This window comes from Diabrotica virgifera, chromosome 9 (assembly GCF_917563875.1).
Source record: "Diabrotica virgifera virgifera chromosome 9, PGI_DIABVI_V3a".
NCBI lineage: Eukaryota > Metazoa > Arthropoda > Insecta > Coleoptera > Chrysomelidae > Diabrotica > Diabrotica virgifera.
Window position 1 is genome coordinate 217469726 of NC_065451.1, and position 19250 is coordinate 217488975.

General features: G+C 33.6%; 1 protein-coding gene across 2 annotated transcripts in view; it reads right to left on the reverse strand.

Moving 5' to 3' along the window:
• LOC126891646 (somatostatin receptor type 2-like) overlaps positions 1 to 19250 on the reverse strand; it is a 525450-nt gene that overhangs the window by 83155 nt on the left and 423045 nt on the right. Inside the window, exon 5 of one of the 2 annotated variants that reach the window (XM_050660871.1) lies at positions 8295 to 8684. The exons of the other annotated variant lie outside the window; for it this stretch is intronic. Coding sequence (XP_050516828.1) covers positions 8654 to 8684 — 31 coding nt within the window. The 3' untranslated portion in view covers positions 8295 to 8653. Of the gene's footprint in view, positions 1 to 8294; positions 8685 to 19250 lie in introns of those variants that run through there. 2 annotated transcript variants of the gene reach the window in all.

Sequence of the window (19250 nt, forward strand, 5' to 3'; positions counted from 1 at the left end):
AAACTACGAAAACGTCAGATGTATTTTGTCGGACAGAACTTCCAATTGATTTGTTGCCGTTTCATTAAACTCTTATGCAAAAATCAGACTGGTGTTTATCACCAACTGGGCATTTTACTGAGTGGAACACGAAGAACATAATCAAAAGACAGGAATCATGTTGGTTAGTAATAGCAGTCTGATTTTTGCATGAGAGTTTAATGAAAGGGTAACAAATCAATTGGAAGTTCTGTCCGACAAAATACATCTGACGTTTTCGTAGTCTGACGTTCCAAATTTTTAACCTGTTCCACAAATCAAACTTCCCCTGTTCCAGTGTTACCATAATATATCAAAGTTTGTCCGACTAGACCCCCTCAAGCTATTAACAAATTTTCAGCTTGCTATTAATCAACTTTTTTTTTGGTACGCGGGATCCAGACCTAATTGGTTAGTTTGGCTTCGTCATAATTATCTTTGCCTTTGTCCCAATGTGGGATCCACCTCTCTAATTACATGCTGTATCCTTTATTTGATTAATTATTTTGCACCTTAAAATTTAACTTCAAATAGACTTTGACTAATTTTGTGTAGATTTCCAAGACGGTTCTGGCTTTTCTTTCCAGATATTGTTCTAAGTAATTAAGCATCATCCTTTATGTTTCCTTGACTGTTTTCGAAGCTAAAATTAAGCTTTTTGGTAATGAGTTGTAAGTGATCGATGTATTTTACGAAATATAAACCAGAAACTATAAATATCTAGCATGAAAGTATAAATCGGAAATAGTTATTTTCCTAACAAGTGCAGAAAGTCATTCTTTTCCGCACGCGACTGCAGTTTGCCGAACGACGCGAAGCGGGAGTTCGGCAAGCAGTCGAGTGCGGAAAAGAGACTTTCTGCAAGAGTTAGGAACAATATTTTTTCTAAGAGTCTTTGAAAAATTACCAAATCTTAATCAATTAATTTAATTAATATGAAAATACATACACAAATTAATTCTTTGACAAGGTTGTCAAAACCAAACTTTCAATATAATTAGTTAGCATGACGACGATCTTGGTTTCCATGACGATGATTCAAAACGACTGTTATTGTCTACCGATTTGACTTTCGAATATTATGTCAAAATAATTTTATTTCATCGAATTGTCGCGTTAATTTCATTAAAACAGGAACAGAATAAGATATATTTGAAATAAATTAGTAAATAATATCTAAATATTAGTTTATTGCATGTATTATAATTACTTTAAGGCCATATTAACATATCTAAATTAACACGCGAGCGGAAAAGTAAAAACCGCGTGCGGAAAAGTAACACGCGTGCGGAAAAGTAACACGCGTGCGGAAAAGTGAAACTTTCTAAACTAAAATGCGTGCGCGAAAGTAGACATTTTTGCACGCTCGTAGAAAAAGTATATTTCGCACTAAAATTTACTACACTTTGTGATAACCCCGAGTAGTAATTTTCAGTCGGAGATAGTATTCGTTTTTCAGTTTTTAATTCGATCAGTTTAAGTGGAAACAGCTTCAGCTAAAAAATAATCGGCAACAAACACGGAAAATATATTAACAAAATGGCATATATAATTGCAGAAAACCAATGCTTTCGTGTATTGCTATGATACTGCAAATTGTATTTAGTGAAAATATCGTAGTAATTAATTCAATTAGTGTGATAAAATTTAATTAGGCTCATTCATGGAAAGCGCATCAATAAAACATAATTTAAATCATTGTTGTTTTTCCATTCTAATTAAATAAAATTATGAGTGTACTAAACCGCAAACACATATATTCTACTTATTTGCTATATTTTAAACGTTGCCAAATTTTGAGTAGGGTAGAAGTAAAATTTAATAAAAAATTTTTGTCCTGGTAAAAGGTATATTAGTTTAAAAAGCCCCTACAGGGCTACAAACAGAAACAAAACGTTTACGCTCTCTAAAAAGAGCATCATCAGTGTTACAAGAACATGGTGAGCCACCAAAAAATACAAAGGTTAAAACTTTTAAAACTACACTAAAAGTCTTATATAAATGTAAACATCGTAAAATCCAAAGGATGGATATAATTACTATGGATGTGGCTTTAGGGCAACATATGACCCCCACACGTGGTAAGTGAGTTACTAGGTAATAATTAATTAGGTCATTATGTTACAAGAGGTGACAGGCAACTAGGGTAGAAGAGTTCAGGATTAATCAGATTGTCTTAATAACAAATTGTCCTTTGTCCTTGAGGAAGTTCTTTCGAAAGGAAAGTTCAAAAGTTCAAAAGGAAAAAACACAGCAAGAAGATTATTGTGTTATTTGAGCTACTTCTTTTTCTAGTTTATCTTCTTCGCTGGTTGATTATCATGGTAATTTTGATGTTGATTTTGGCACTTATGAATAGTTCGCCCGATGTGAGCTGAAACCACTTCCGCAGATTTTGGAGTCACAAGTTTCTTCTTCTGCCTGCTTTTTATTTCTTCCTCTTCTCCACAGCAATCTATTCTCTCAGTCACCTACTCTGAGGTTTATCATATAGTTTCCTATGTACGTTTTCCATCTTGTAGCAGGTATTCCTCTTCGTCTTCTACCCGCCGGGTCCAATATTCTTTTCGGTAACCTGTGCTCTTCTTGCATTTTTGTACCTACATACCCATACCACTGTAGGGCTCTATTTTCCAACTTTTTTGTAATTGGGCATTCTACTTCCATTCTGTTTTCCTTTGCTCTTGTTCTATACTCTCTGGTGATTTGTAGACATCTTCTCATAAAGTCAAACTGTTGTTGTTTTCACCCATTTTGAAAAAATGTGAAATCTTTGTATTATCCACGTCCGTCTGTCCGTCTGTCCGTAACCACAACTCCTCCGGCAATATAGCAGCTAGAATGACAAATGAGGTGTCAAATGAAAGCTGATAATCCAAGGATGGTACTAAAGGTGAGATATTTGACCTTGGCGGTCTGTCCGTCGGTCTGTACGACCGCGAATATAACTCCTCCATCATTATACCAGGTAGAATGACAAATGAGGTGTCAAATGAAAGCTTATAATCCAAGGATGGTACTAAAGGTGAGATATTTGACCTAGGCGGTCTGTGCGTCGGTCCGTACGACCGCGAATATAACTTCTCCGTCATTATACCAGGTAGAATGACAAATGAGGTGTCAAATGAAAGCTTATAATCCTAGGATTGTACTAAAGGTGAGATATTTGACCTAGGCGGTCTGTGCGTCGGTCCCTCCGACCGCGAATATAACTCCTCCGTCATTATACCAGGTAGAATGACAAATTAGGTGTCAAATGAAAGCTGATAATCCAAGGATGGTACTAAAGGTGAGATATTTAACTTAAGCGGTCTGTACGTCGGTCCCTCCGACCGCGAATATAACTCCTCCATCGTCATACCAGCTTGAATAATAAATGAGGTGTCAAATGAAAGCTTATAATCCAAGGATGGTACTAAAGGTGAGATATTTGACCTAGGCTGTCTTTCCGTCGGTCCGTACGACCGCGAATATAACTCCTCCGTCATTATACCAGGTAGAATGACAAATGAGGTGTCAAATGAAAGCTGATAATCCAAGGATGGTACTAAAGGTGAGATATTTAACTTAGGCGGTCTGTACGTCGGTCCCTCCGACCGCGAATATAACTCCTCCATCGTTATACCAGCTTGAATGATAAATGAGGTGTCAAATGAAAGCTTATAATCTAAGGATGGTACTAAGGTGAGATATTTGACCTGGGCAATCTTTCCGTCGGTCCGTAGGACCGCCAATGTAACTCCTCTGCCATTATACCGGGTAGAATCACAAATGAGGTGACAAATGTCAAAGTTTAGTAAGAATGACTCAACATTAGTAAATTCGTATATCAATCCACGCAAAGTTACACGTAAAATTCAAATATCGTCTTCCAGTTCTACTTTCGATTACTTTGGGTGAAAACCTAGGACTTACGAAGTCCAACTACTTGTTATTTTATTTTTTATTGTGGTTGTCATTGGCCAAATTTTCGTTCTATATAGGGTAATATTCAACACTATGCTCTAAAAGATCCTGTTTAATTTTCACATGCAAAAAATATTTTTATATTTTTTTACTGCATTAAATCTCTTATTACAACCCTTAAATAAGTCTCAGGAAAGCCCTGTTCAATAGTACCATTCCATATCTCCTATTTTTACCCTCTCTCCTTATCCCTTACAGACAGATAATTTTGGATTCGGCACAATAGAAATCTTTCTCTATCTCATCAGCCGTTCTACGGTCAAGAAGTAACGCTCTCCTGCTATACCCACCGTAGGGTGAGACACGTGAGGGTGCAACCTCCTCTCGACCTTCTCAGCCTTTCTTTTGGGCTGAAACGAAATAGCAATACGTACGTTACGTGCACGAACAGTAATCATAAACAGTAATCCGGGAGTGACGCCATACACGATTTCGCAACAGTCAAAACGCGAGGCACGTGGTACGAAAACAGCCATCTCGTATGTGACCGGCTTCCGCTTCAGTGTCCCGGACAAGGCTTCACAGTTTGGTAAGATTTTATACACATGTTAATATTGTCTGTATAAAACCTTATATTTTATCTTCCCTTTTGTAGCTGATGGATTTCTACTACAATGTTTTATAAAAAAATATCCGTTAATTTAATATCCTATCCCAAGAAAAATATCTATTTTTCTAATATTTTGGTGAGTTTATATATCTTTAAAATTTCCTAAGCCGCTCCTGTTCGAAATATTTCAAAGTATTTCACAATAGTAAAATCATAGGAAATTTCCTGTTTACTTGTATAAACATTTGTTGTTCTGGAAGGATTCGTTAGGTCCCAGTATATTTCCTTTAGCTTTGAGCGCTAAAAATCCCATGTTATTATTGGTCAGAATTTTGAAAGATCGTTGAGTTCTCTCCGCCGATTGGTCAAATGTCAAACCGAAAGAATGATCGGCTTGAAGCGTAGGAGAATTTTCTGAAGGTTAGGTACGTGCGTATGCCACCGAAAATAAGATAGTTCCAAAAAAATGTCTGAAGAGTAAACATCTTTTTGTGTGGAACTCAACCAACAGACTCATAGAAAGTCGCACTTAGCCGGCAAAATGGTTTTCTTATTATAGTAGAAGTACAGATGGATTTTTAACTTGTCTGGAATATTATTACAATAGTTCACAACATTTTCAATGGATATATTATTGTGAAACACTTTTATTGTTATGCAGTTTGGTTTGCCGGTGGTAAAAAAAGAAGTGCGTGGTTTCCTGGTTCCTGTTTTATGATGTTTTGGATTTGTTTATGTTCCAGTTTTGGATTTGTTCATGTTCCAGTAAGAAATGCCCGGATGATATTATTTGGTATAGATTTTATCCTGTTTTGTAATGATTTGGATTTGAATGTCTTCCCTCCCCCCAATCTCGAATGGAAAATTTTGAAGTTCCAAGTGTGACATGTGACAAGGATTTTATTTTAACGAGGTATGGATAATGTTTATTTTAAATAATTCAAAAGTGGATATTAATGGTAAAGGTTTTACATAATTAAATATTTTGTTTTCAACATGGATTCTCTAAAAATTTTATTGTAAAGTAAATATAAAATTGCAGTGACTTTTGACAGCCATGTCAAATTTTTGTTTTGGTACACTGCTAAAAATAAATAAGGTTAAGAATTGTAAAACCATATATTTGTTTTTATTATTCATTTCTTTTTTGAGAATATGTTTATTCTCGGAGTAAGTTTTAAATAAACATTATAAAATGTACACATCTTTATTTCTGTAACCTCTTTTATTTAAGAAAATTATTAACAGATATCTAATACAAGTGAATAAGTTTTAGAACAGAAGAAAATATAATGGCATAGAAGCCAAATGATGATAATTTGTAGCCCAGTTTAACCCCAACGAGGAATCTACGATGAATGTCCCCCAGTTGCTTTCCAGTAAGTACTCGATATGAGAATTTGAGGATTTTTCAAACGGCGTCCCAATTTGTTTAAATAGTAGGAAAGTCCTCAAGTCTGTGTAAGTATCCTTTGCTTATTTGGTTATGTAGTTTAGTCTTCTTTAAACCCTCCTACCCCTCCCAATGAATCTACGACCTGCCACCGCACAAAAAATGAGCTGCCGTTCGCATGAAGGTTTATGTGTCTGTTCCTTCTACTAGCCCCATTCTGACCCCCCAGTATCTTAGTAGATAGTCTTTCCTTGTCCCCATAGAGCAGACAGGTAAAACGCTTCACTTTTAAACCTAACCTAACCTAATTACAGTCCACATCCTCTGAAAATATATTCATACTTTCACATATGTACAAGTTATCGTACATAATCTTTTTTGTTTTCTTTGGTTAGAGTATTGTTCTATATTACTCCACAAAGTGCTTTCGTGGCTTGATTCTCTATGCTATTTTCATTTCTGTATCTTTCATACAAGTACCATCTGGGCATCATTGAGCCTAAATAGAAGTCTTACAACTCTTAATAATCTCTTCTTCCAAAATTAACTTCAAATCTGCAACCTCGGATCCAATACTTAAGTATTCGATCTTACATATTTATCTTGAGTGCTTCCATAGCTTTTATTCTTCGTTTCATTTCCTTATCATATATTCCATGTCTAGAGATGCATGAAGTCAAACTAGTTTGATTTTAATTAACAAACTTGACTTGAAAACCAAACTTTTTTTGCAAAAAAGTTTGGCTTGACTTGATTTCAATATCTTTAGGTTTGACTTGAAATCAAACTTCTTCAAACAGTTTGAAGTTTGAATATCATATTGCGCAACTTGTTTATTTCCAATTCTAATTAGCGTACCGACTTTTGTTTTTACTTATTTGGATAGGTCTGAATCTGCTACTCCGCAAATTAGTTTGTAGTTCATATTATTAAGAAGTATATGCTTGGCTTGTTTATTACGTTCGTTTTGAAGTGTGTGCTTTGTGAAATAATATCTAAACCTGAATATTTTTTGGTTCAGAATAAGTACCACATCAAATTGAGTCTGATTTTGAAGGTATTCCCAGTGCAAAAATTAGGAGAAAAAAATCTGCATACTTGTATTATGTAAAAATAAAGAACAGCGTTGTAAAATGACAAATAGTGAACTAATTCTTTCAGACGACATTGCAAAGTCGCAAAAAAATCATTAAACCTACTCTATCAAAAATATAATATTTTGTTGTTCTTTCATGAATTTTTGTTAAAGGGGCCGTTCAAGTATTACGAAACGCAATTTTTGAAGCTCTTACAACCTCTTTATCCCATCTGTATCTATTCATTTTTTGTTGTGAAGAAAGGTCCAGCTATTTATTGCAAACACGTGTTACTGTGCTTGATCTGGTTAATACAAATTTTAAGATTTTTGTCACTTGAATACTATTGTCCTATTGTAACATGAGCGGAGAGTGAATGGGAAATATAATACAATCCAGGGGTTCTATGTAACATATAAACGAACGTTGAAAAGTTGGGAGATTGTGATTCCGTAGTTTTTTTATTTATATTAAAAAACAATGTTACGTAACGTGCTGTTCGAACGTAACCGCCTCCCCCCCCCCCCCCCGTATAACGCGGCGTAACGTTTTACATGGCCCCCTCTCCCCTCAACTTGCGTTACGTAATACTTGAAAGCTTCCAAAGTAGATTTAATTACACTTGGTATGATAAAAAAACTATCCAACGAATTCTTTGTTTTAATCTAGTAACACTCAAATATAAAAAAGTTATATCGATAAAACGAAACTTGTTAGCAAGCAATTCTAAGCATACAGGAATCATTTTCAAAAAATTTACCCTATTTTGATTATAATCGCTTCCTGTATCAAGATACTTTTATGTGGCACTCATTGTATTATCTATTAATTTTCTTGTCTTAATTGGCAACTAACATGTCAATCTCGACAAAAAAGTATATCTACTAAATAAATTATTTTTCAAACTCTTTCAAACTAGTTTGACAAACAGTGTGAATTTTCAAACCTTTACGATTGGTCAGCTTGACTTGACTTGAATTATTTGTCAGAAGGATTGACTTGAGTTTGACTTGAAATTAAGTTAAATTTAAGTCAAGTTCAAACATTCAAGTCAAACTTGTGCAACTCTATCCATGTCCTCCCTGCTTCAGCAAAAATGACTTAATCATTTTGGTACCACTTAGTACCAAAATTGATATCATTATATGGTGACTGTTTTTTACGTTATTATATGGAATAGAGACCTGGACACTTTGTGAAGTTTCTTTAGAAAAGCTTAACGCCTTTAAGATGTGGTAGGTGTTGAAGTCCTACGTAGAATAGACAAGGAATGCGAGATTATGAACATATAATCAAAGAGCACAAATTAGAATATATTGGATATGTTATGAGAATTGAACATGTTACATATTTCTTTTTTTCTGCTTTTTTATCACATTAAGAATTTACCACTGAACAAAATTGATTTTGAATCAACTTGTACACCAAATGTAGCGTAACATTATATCTATCCGAAAAACAATTTTAAATCATATATGATATATTTCACTAATTTATACAAAAATCTACTACATTTCTCATACGATTATTCAACTTTGGTATAAATATGCTACTTTTATGGACAACCATAACATACATTACGATTGAAACGTAAATAGCGAGAAGATTAGCGTCCATTGCTAAGATGATGGGAGCTGCTCACTATTAAATTTACAGGGACGAAATTTGTGTTGTCCGCTCACTGGAAGAAAATAAACAAATGAAAAACGGCAAACGATAACAAACAAGCAGTATCAAACAAACACGTACAGCGAAAGCAGAAAATTAATCGTTTCACGTCATTCTCATACGGCCACGATTTGCCAAGTATGTCAATAATTGAAAATGACGTGCAGCGATTCTTGTTTTGAGGTTAGTATGTGAAACATTGCAATCAAATGATAAATAGCAAATGTGCATAGTATTCTAAAGTATTAATAAGCATATAAAGTATTAATAAGTATTGTTATATTACTATTTGACAGGAGAAATAAAATACTATATTTATATTTAAAATTCAAATTAAAATAAAAATTTTCATATTTATCAACCACGAGCATATAAATTTTGAACACCCTGTATAAGACAAATTTTGTAAAAATAGTTATAGCTAGTTTTTAAGAAAGTGTTTTCGCAGAAGTGTTTACTAGTCCCATGAACAATGCATTTTAAGTAAGCAATTAGGGTGCTGGTTTAAGAAAGTGTTCTTTGAACTGTTTATCAAAACCGCGGACAATATAATAGGTCATTAAGTTTTTCAAGATATACGGGTAGGTAATTCATTAGCCGCACGGTACATAATAGATAGTTAAAATATACCTGTGTATTAAGATTCTTAAACATAGATAAAAATATGATTAGTGTAGAAAATAGAATTAAAATAGTCCGAATATTATTTTTTCTTGGAAATCCATAAAGACATGTTTAGAAAAAAAGTGTTTTTTTAGTAAATACGTCATGATTGTTGGAAAGTTGTGTTGATTGGTTGGAAAATTAATTCTGGAGGGGAACGATTTGGAAGGATGAGAATGAATGAGGAGAGAGAGAGTCAGTCTGTTTTGTTGGATCGAAAGGAAGAGTCCAGTTTTGAGGAATAGTGTACAAAGACAGTAAAACGCCGGTTTGGTTTTTGGAAAAGTGACAAGCATCATATCGTAGAACGAGTAATAGGCCAAGTCGAGAGATGATATAACTCCTTGAGTCTAAATTATCCAGTGGTTGTTTAAGTGTTTCAAAAGTTGGAATACTGCATCAGGAGAAAGCCGGAACGAGTACTGTACGAGGCATAGTGAGGAATGGTAGAACGAGTTTGCAGAGGAGCAGGGACATTATTGGAAAACGTGGACGAGTTTCTTTGGATCGCAACACCAGCAAAGAAGGAAACGTGTTTTGTGTGAACGACATTGTCAAATTATCAGCAAAGGTCAGTTTTATTTTTTATTGAGACATGAATGTATGGTTTTACGTATTAATAGTGCATATTGAACTACATACGCATTTCACTATTATAAAATCATCAAACCTCAATCAATTTCGTTACTTATAAATCATTATAGTTGATTTTTTTTCTATACAATAATATTGATAAAATAAAATATTTTTATATAAAAAAATTGGAGCAGGTAGAACATCCTGTATAGCAGAAGTAGAGAGATTCATAGTAAATAATTTAAAAAACAAATTTGGAGACAAAAAGAAATAAGATTCCTATTTTCATAATTGTTAGATTAAATAAAGATAGAAGAATAAATAAAATTTGAAGTTAAAAAGATAAAAAAGGGTTCAAGGCAGGTTTTGTTTATATTCGATTCAGAGTTGGACTACCATCTCCATATAGTAACTATTTCAGCATCCTTATGCATCATCAGTGAAGATTATGCAGTCACAACTCTGAAGGGAATACAAACATTCTGCCTCTTTTAAAGCAAACCATCGCGATGCGATGAACCCGCCTTTTGAGACGCAATACAGCGACATCTCTCGTATTACGAGGAAAACGAAAAGCCCTAGATACAAAGTTTACTACTTTTTAAACAATTAGAATAATTGAAATAAAAATATAATAAACAATATTTTAAATCCAAGACTTTTCGTTAATAAACTGCTTCTGGCTGCATCCCATATCTCCGGATTTTACAATATATAATCACATAGAGACAACGAAATAGGAGAAAGCAAATAGAGGACACTTAGGCCACACATTTACCTTCTCTTCGTCTAGGAAAAGGACCGAAAGACAGTTTCTAAATACTCACAAATTGAGTAAAAATGAAAAAGATAAAAAAGGGTTCAAGGCAGGTTTTGTTTATATTCGATTCAGAGTTGGACTACCATCTCCATATAGTAACTATTTCAGCATCCTTATGCATCATCAGTGAAGATTATGCTTCAAAATTTGAAGTATTAAACATTATTTATTTCCGTTAGATAAAATAAACAACTTTTATAATTTCTAATTGAAATTCATATGTGTATTATTTTATTCTCTTGTATCTATCCCTATTAGGAAGCCACTGAGAAATATTTTGAAGTCACGAAAGTAACTATTGATAGCATAATTTAGCCCTGAGATTTACAATTTATTTATGTTTGATTTGTTTGATTAATGAGATAATTAATTGATTAATTAATCAAAGTAGATCACAACAGTATATGTATAAGGGGAAAAGCGCAAAAAGTCGTAGTCAAAATCTTTTTCAGTGAAACACACTTTCAATGTGTTTTAAATGTATTCATTTTTTTTCGAATCCCGAGAAAACTAATATTTTTGAAAAATTTAAACGCAAAATTAAAGATTAAAATTAAAAATCACACTAAATTTTTTCTTTTATTTTCACACCTGTAACTTATTAAAATAAACATTATAGAAGTTTTTAGGGACTTTCGACCCTCAGTAATAATGTAATCTTTCATTCTGCGTTTAAATTTTTCAATAATATTTATTATTTTTCTGATTATTCGAAAAACGATTACATTTAAAACACATTTCACAGCTTTCATCTGTAAATATTTCTTAATCCAAGCCACTTTTTTGTTCAGTTTTTTTTTCGCCACGACGGACGCGACGGGGCAATTTTGGGGACGTGCGCTAAATTCATGCTGACGATGCATCGATAAATGGTCCATTCTGCATGCTGACACCGTACACTTCAGATTGTAGGGTTTTTTAGACTTTACCATGATCAAATATTCGTTATCTGTAATGTAATTTTTTGCGTGAAAGTCTTTTGTGCTCGTTTTTGAAGTTTTTAACTTTCCGGCTACAAACCAATAGCAACATTGAACAATTTTTTTCAACAGACAGACAAGGTTTTTTTATCATTAAAAACTGCCTAAGAAATAGAATAAGTCTTCTTATATCGTACATGGGATCCATCTCTCTTCATAGCGGGATTTTGAACTTATTGACCATAGCTCTGAAGATGGCTTTATAAGCCGAAAGCGCTCAGCTAGAAATCATATTTATATTTTACACAATTCAAAAGTACACTTCTCTTCGTTTATCTATAATATCGATCGACGCAAAGTCACACGAATAGTTCAAATATCGACTTCCGGTCCAACTTCCAGTAACGTTGGGTGAAAATCTAGAACTTACGAACTTAAGTTGCTTCTTTACTATTAATTTTAGAACAAATAATCGATTCTACAACGTTTTGTGTGGTCTAAAATAGCCCATTATCAAAATTATTGCAAGTACAGTGGAACCTCGATAAGTCGGCCCCCGATAACCCGGAAGTCCGGCTAACCCGGACCGATTTTCACCAGACAAACATTTCAACAATAAAAATGTATGTATTATTAAAACATTTTATCTGTAGCCTCTTATGGAATGTCTTAAAATATCGAGTTTCATTGATAAAACTTCGCTTCGACCATAATATAATATTTGCGAGATAATGGGTATTTGTGAAATTTGAACTATACGATAGTAAAAATGACTCATGGCACACGGCAGCGGCGGCAGAGCGATGTTAATTATCTGGGGCTATCGCAAACAACAGGCACCTGTTATTCCTTTATTTATTTCCAACTGTCTTTCAAAAAATTATTTTTTAAACAATGGTCTTTTAAACAATGAAAGAGCCACTGTCCTTAAATAACATAACATTGTTTCGATGGCAGACGAAATTGACACAACCGAAACTGACTGAGTTTTTTTTACCTAGAAATGAACACCGTAAAGAACAGAAAATTGGCTTACTTCGGCCACATTATGCGTAATGAAAAATACCGACTGCTACAGTTGATTCTACAAGGCAAGATTGAGGGCAGGAGAGGCCCTGGACGTAGACGTATATCCTGGCTAGCCACTCTTAGAAAGTGGACTGGTCTAACGTCAACTGATATATTTCGAGCTGCCGTAAATAGAATAAGATGGGTCAATGTAGTCGCCAACATCTCCAGAAGATAGGCACCTTTAGAAGAAGAGAAATGAACAATACTCTAAGCTGTCTATACTATACTCTATACAACTATAGGCAAGTTAGATGTGTACTGTGCATATATATTTCATGTTATTTTAATTATAACGGACTTTATCTATAAGTATACCGTATTTTATTAATTTTTACCATGCTCTCCGGCTAACCCGGATTTTCGATAACCCGGATCGGCCGCGGTCCCGATTAATTCGAGTTATCGAGGTTCCACTGTATTTCAATTATATAGAAAGTAGAAATATAATGACGCTTAGTTTCCGACAGGTTTTAAATATCCAGAACGTTTTCCAGACAAACAATTTCCGGAAGTATAAAAAATGTCAAGTATGCCACTTGGAACACGAACACGCTCTTTGAAGCAGTAAAATTAAAGAATGCTGTACAAGAAATAAGTAAATTAAATAAAAGCATCTTATATCTCAGTAAATAAAATCAACGGCGTAATCAGAATGATCCTAATGGGGGGGGGGGGGGGGGGGTTACAACAACTGGAAGGTCTCTGGGAGGTATGGTGTTAAGCGTATAGAGCTCAAAGTAGATCCCAATGGGGGAGGGGGTTTAATCCCAACTCCCCCTGGTTACGCTTATGAATAGAATAATCAACAATGGTAAGATACCAGACTATAAAGTGTTTTCGCAATCAACACATAGTAATAAAATTGTAAAAAGAGGCAATTTCAGGTGTGGGTGTCTCTATTATTATTTACAGGGTAGATACTTAAAATATCCGTTTAAAAAATTTGATTCTACATTCATGATTTTGTATGTTTGTGATCCGTAAAGGAGTATACTGTTGATGCAACTATTAAAGATTTTAATTTTTGTTATTTTTGATATGTATTTTGTTTTAGCTCAGTCGGGATAGCATTTGACCTTGCATTAGGAGCTGCCCCAAATTTTATTTTTCTAATCTTTAGGGAGGGTCAATATTAGTACAAATTTAAAATCTCGACTGAATTCCACTGTTGCGTTAGCCGCCATCTTGATTTTAAACGAGAACCGTTTTTGCTCAATATCTCCGCCATTTTCAATTTTTTGACAAAAGTGTAGAAACTGAAATAGTTGAAAATGCGATTTTCTATAATTTCATTTATTATAATTTTTTTCGTGCGGTCGATATTTTACGAGTTATGAGGGGAAAATACTGACAGTTGTAGCACAATTATTGAATTATTGAATTACCTCGTTTATTATTAGTTTTACAACAAATATTTACCTATACAAAAATGAAGAGAATTAAATTTTGTACAATTTTGATGCCGTTCATTTTTTTGATAAAATCAATATTTAAGGTAGTACGTATGTGGTAAAGGTGCGAGCGTAAGACCTGATTGATTTTGTAGCAATTGTTTTTGTTCAATATCTCCGCCATTTTCAACTTTTCGACAAAAAGTGTAAGAACTGAAACTGTTGCAATTACGATTTACTACAATTTTTTGACAGAACCAGTGGCGGGTCTACAAGGGGGGGGATGGGAAAATTCCCCCCAACAGGGTCCAAAATTAAAAAAAAAATTGTTGGAACATCACGATATATTAGCTGACATAAAACTTAAAATATCGACAGACAAATTCAACCAATAAAACCCGCTAGTTAATAAAATTAAGTGAACTTAATGTATGTAATGTCTTTTTATGTCTTTTATATACTTAGTTTGGTTGATGTTTCATTGGAAGTTTCAACAATTGTATAAAATATAATTCTCTTTATTTTTGTTTATGTACAATTATGCCGTGAAGTTAATAATAAATGAGACAATTCAATAATTATGCTTCCCCTCCGCTTCCATTATTTTCCCCCTTAACTCGGAGAATATTGATCGTATAAAAAATTGTGCCAAAGAAATTGTAGGAAATTGCATTTCCAACAACTTTCTTTCCCACCATTTATATAGAAAAGTTGAAAATGGCGGAGATATTAAGCAACAACAGTTCTCATTTAAAATCAATATGGCGGCTAATGCAACCGCGGAATTCAGTCGAGATTTTAAATTTACACTACTATTGATCTCTCCTAAAGGATATAATTATAAAATTTGGGGCAGCTCGGATACAAAATTCAATTCAATAATTATGCTCCCCCCACCACTTTTTACTATTTTCCCATGTAACTCGGAAAATATCAACCGCATGAAAAAAATTGTTAAAAAGAAATTGTAGGAAATTATATTTTGAACAATTTTAGTTGAAAATGGCGTAGATATTGAACAAAAACAATTGCTATAAAATCAATCCGGTCTTACGCTCGCGCCATTACCGCATACGTACTACCTTAAATATTAATTTTAGCAAAAAAATGAAAGAGATCAAAATTGTGTAGAATTCAATTCTCTTTATTTTTGTACAGATACATATTTGTTGTAAAACTAATAATAAACGAGATAATTCAATAATTCAATAATTGTGCTCCAACTGTCACTATTTTCCCCTCATAACTCGGAAAATATCGACCGCACGAAAAAAATTATAATAAATGAAATTATAGAAAATCGTATTTTCAACAATTTTAGTTTTACACTTTTTGTCAAAAAATTGAAAATGGCGGAGATATTGAGCAAAAACAGTTCTCGTTTAAAATCAAGATGGCGGCTAACGCAACGGTGGAATTCAGTCGAGATTTTAAATTTATACTAATATTGACCCTCCCTAAAGATTAGAAAAATAAAATTTGGGGCAGCTCCTAATGCAAGGTTAGGCCTGTTATTCGTCTAACCCGACTGGACTATTTGTCGTTTTGTTCCGTTTGAATACATGTAGGGCCTTTATTATTCTCTTCTGTATTTCATTTTTACACCCTCCGTTCCTTTCCGTGATTGATCCCAAATATGTGAACTTGTTTACCTCTTCTACTTCCTTACCGTTTATCATTATTATATTATTTGAGTGGTTATTATTTTTTAACAGTTTGGCTTTTTCTGTGTTTCTTCGGAGTACCAAGGAGTACTATGCCGACGTGTCAATTTTTGATTCCATATGAAGGGTCAGAGGGAAAAACGATGAATGTCAATTTTTGGTCATTTTGCGATTTTGGTGCAATCTGTTAGCTTAAAAAGAGTACTATGAATCTGTGAATGGCCAAGGGGTAATAAAGATGATAATCGTCTTAAAATCACGTCACAAGATTCGACGCAAAGGGGAAAACAATGAATATGTAACTTTGTTTCTCATTTTACCGAAACTCGCATATAGACATTCATCGTTCTTCCCCCTTGATCCTTCATATGATTTCGGTGCTTAGTTCTATCATAATAATGAATAGAGTAGGGGATAGTGCCTGTTCCCTAACAACACAAAACCTTCCAGGAATGTACTATCAAAGTTCTATTAATGTTTGAATGTACTGGACATTCAAGGAACATTCGGTGAATATCTGATTAAGTTATTCGTGGAATGTTACCACAAGACATTCTATGAACATACTACCAATGTCCTATATTTTAAGAGAGGCCATTTACTATTCAATGTGCATTCATTTTCAAATTTGCTGCGCGTGTATATGTATTTAGGCAATCCAAACCACGTGACTTCTGGTTCTGGTTGGCATGGCATACAGGTTACAGAGGTTATGTTTGTAATATCATTTCATTTCATCATTTCACTGTTTATCGTCATATTTTGGATTCATTTGGATTTCGTTTGCTGTATTTTGTGAACTTTATAAACTTTACCACACTGCAAAGTGATTATTTAAGGAAATTATTATTGGAGACACCAGATGTTTGGAGAAAGGTAGGGCAAACAATTTTTATCAATGTTCATTTTTCTCTGATATTTATCAATATTGATGAATTTTGCAAGCAATAACATTATTTCTTTTATTGTTTTAGATTTTTATTGAAGCTGAAAATAATTGGGGATTTAGATCCATATACAATCAGTCAGAATATTTTACCCTAAAGTGCATTCCACCAAATTACTATTATAGATATTATAGATGAAAGCATACAAAAGCCTTCAGGCATATAAATATTTTACAGCTGGATTTGTTTTTAAAGTTGGAGTAAAGTTGGAAGTCACAAGCAACAACTTCCTAAGTACCTACAAGAATATTGCGGAAATCCAGCTCCTGGATACTACTGGGCAAACTAGAAGATTGAAGAGGACAAAGCCTTTTGAACTAGTTTGAGTGATAGTGAAAAGCAGAGCATAATGCTTGTGTGCATGTGTATGTTAGGATAGTGCGGTTATAAAAGCAGAGCATAGTGCTTGTGTGCCTGTTAGATTAGATAAGAGACGCTATGGGTAAGCTCTTCATTTTAAGGAACAGTAGTAATTTAGGTTAAATTAAAATTGCTCATTGGTCAGAGTTATGACCAGATTGTAATTCTAATGAACAATTCAATACAATGAATCGTCATCGTAGTGATGATTATGGAAAAAAATATATGATAAGATTTTGTGCAATGAAAATGTTTATATTTATCAATGATGTATTATTTGGTATGGCTACATATACAGTCGGAAAAATGAAAGAATACTCATGAATGAACATATAAAACACGCTGTATTTTCCTGTAACCGTGTCACAAAGAAAATTTTCCAGTGCAAGTAACAATAATTATTACATATACTTGTGCTGACCAGTTTTTTGTGTGACACGGTGACAGGAAAATACAGCGTGTTTTATATGTTCGTTCATGGGTATTCTTTCATTTTTCCTACTGTACTTCTGGTATATCGTCGGAGATGTGACAATACCTCCTATCTGCTTTTTCATGAATTTTGTAGGAGATGAAAAACTTGTTTGGGCCACCTCGTGTTTTCATATATTTTTTGATTTGTTTTGTAGTAAATTCAACTATCTATTTACTACAAAACAAGTCAAAACTTACGTATGAAAACAGGAGGTGACCGTAAAAAAGTTTTTCGTCTCCTGCAAAACTCATGAAAAAACATATAGGAGGTATTGTCACATCACTGACGATATATTTCAGAGAATGTCTAAAAAATATACTTTGAATGTCCTAAGAACATTCATGGAATGTTTCAACAAGACATTCAGTCTAAACAATATACTGTGAATGTTCAAAGAACATTCGCAGACATTCATGGAATGTTCCAACAAGACATTCAAGGAATGTTTAAAATGCTGACACAGCACTTTCCTGGGACTTTCCAGGGACGTTCGTGTGCTTTTGGGGACATTCCAGGAATGTTTTCAATGTCATGTGTGTACCTTCTAGGAACATTCCTGGAATGTTTTGTGTTATTAGGGTTTGACTCCACTTTTACAGGTATTTCGGTATACTTTACCTGAGACTTCCCGTTTGGCTTTGTATCCTTATTAGAAGAGTTTAATAAAGTTTATTATTTTTAGTAGTGACCTATATAATGTTAGGATTTTCCATATCTGTATCCTATTTACAAGATTGAAAGCCTTTCTAAGGTCGAAAAACTCACATTTATATCTATATTCCACTTATTTGTTTGTTCCAAGATAATTCTAGGGATGCAAATATGGTCAATGGTAGAGCGATTGGCAAGGAAGCCAGCCTGATTGTTTCTCAGTTGTTTATCTGATTAAGGTTTAAATCTTTCCAGTATGGTTTTGGTCAACACTTTAGATGTGCGCTTATTAGTGTTATTGTACGCCAATTATTGCATCTACGAGTACTTAGGTCTCCTGTTTTGGGTATTTTAAATATCAACTATATTGTCAATTTCTGAGGTATTATATTTTTTTAGAAGTCCAATGTGTGTTTCCAATTTCTTCCTTTGTAATTTCTCCAACATTCACTTCCAGCTCTGGTGATTCTACTTTGTCTTCTATGACTTCTATGATTTCTTCTTCTCTGTATTTTTTTCTCATTTTTGATTCAGTTTTCTTGTGTATTCATTATTTCTCGTATATTTCTTTGTGCCTTTTCTGTTAAGTTTCGTATGATTTTATATTATGTTCGAAGGTCGTTTTCTTGTGCTGCTTTCTCTGATATATTTAGCATCTCATTTATATAATTTCTTTTATATTTTCTGGCTTGTTTCTTTACTTCTGAGTTTTTTGGATTGTATTTCCTTTCAAGTACCCCCTCTTTTTCCGATCCTTCCTTTTGTACGATTTCTTCGATAATTTGCTTCTTTCCTTCTTTGAGTTTTAGATGATATTTATTTATTTTTTTATTTCCTGTTTTTTTCAATCCACTTATCCCTTTTGCTGTATTTATCATTATTTCTTTGAATATTTCTTCGACCAACTCTTCAGTTTGTTGTTGTTGATACAGATCTGTATTATCGGAAAGTAGAATAAGTCATCCTAAAAGGGCTTCACTAAAAATAAAACTACATATAGAGAAAAAAATTCTTTTTGTCAATTTTTTGGCGGTGAAGTAT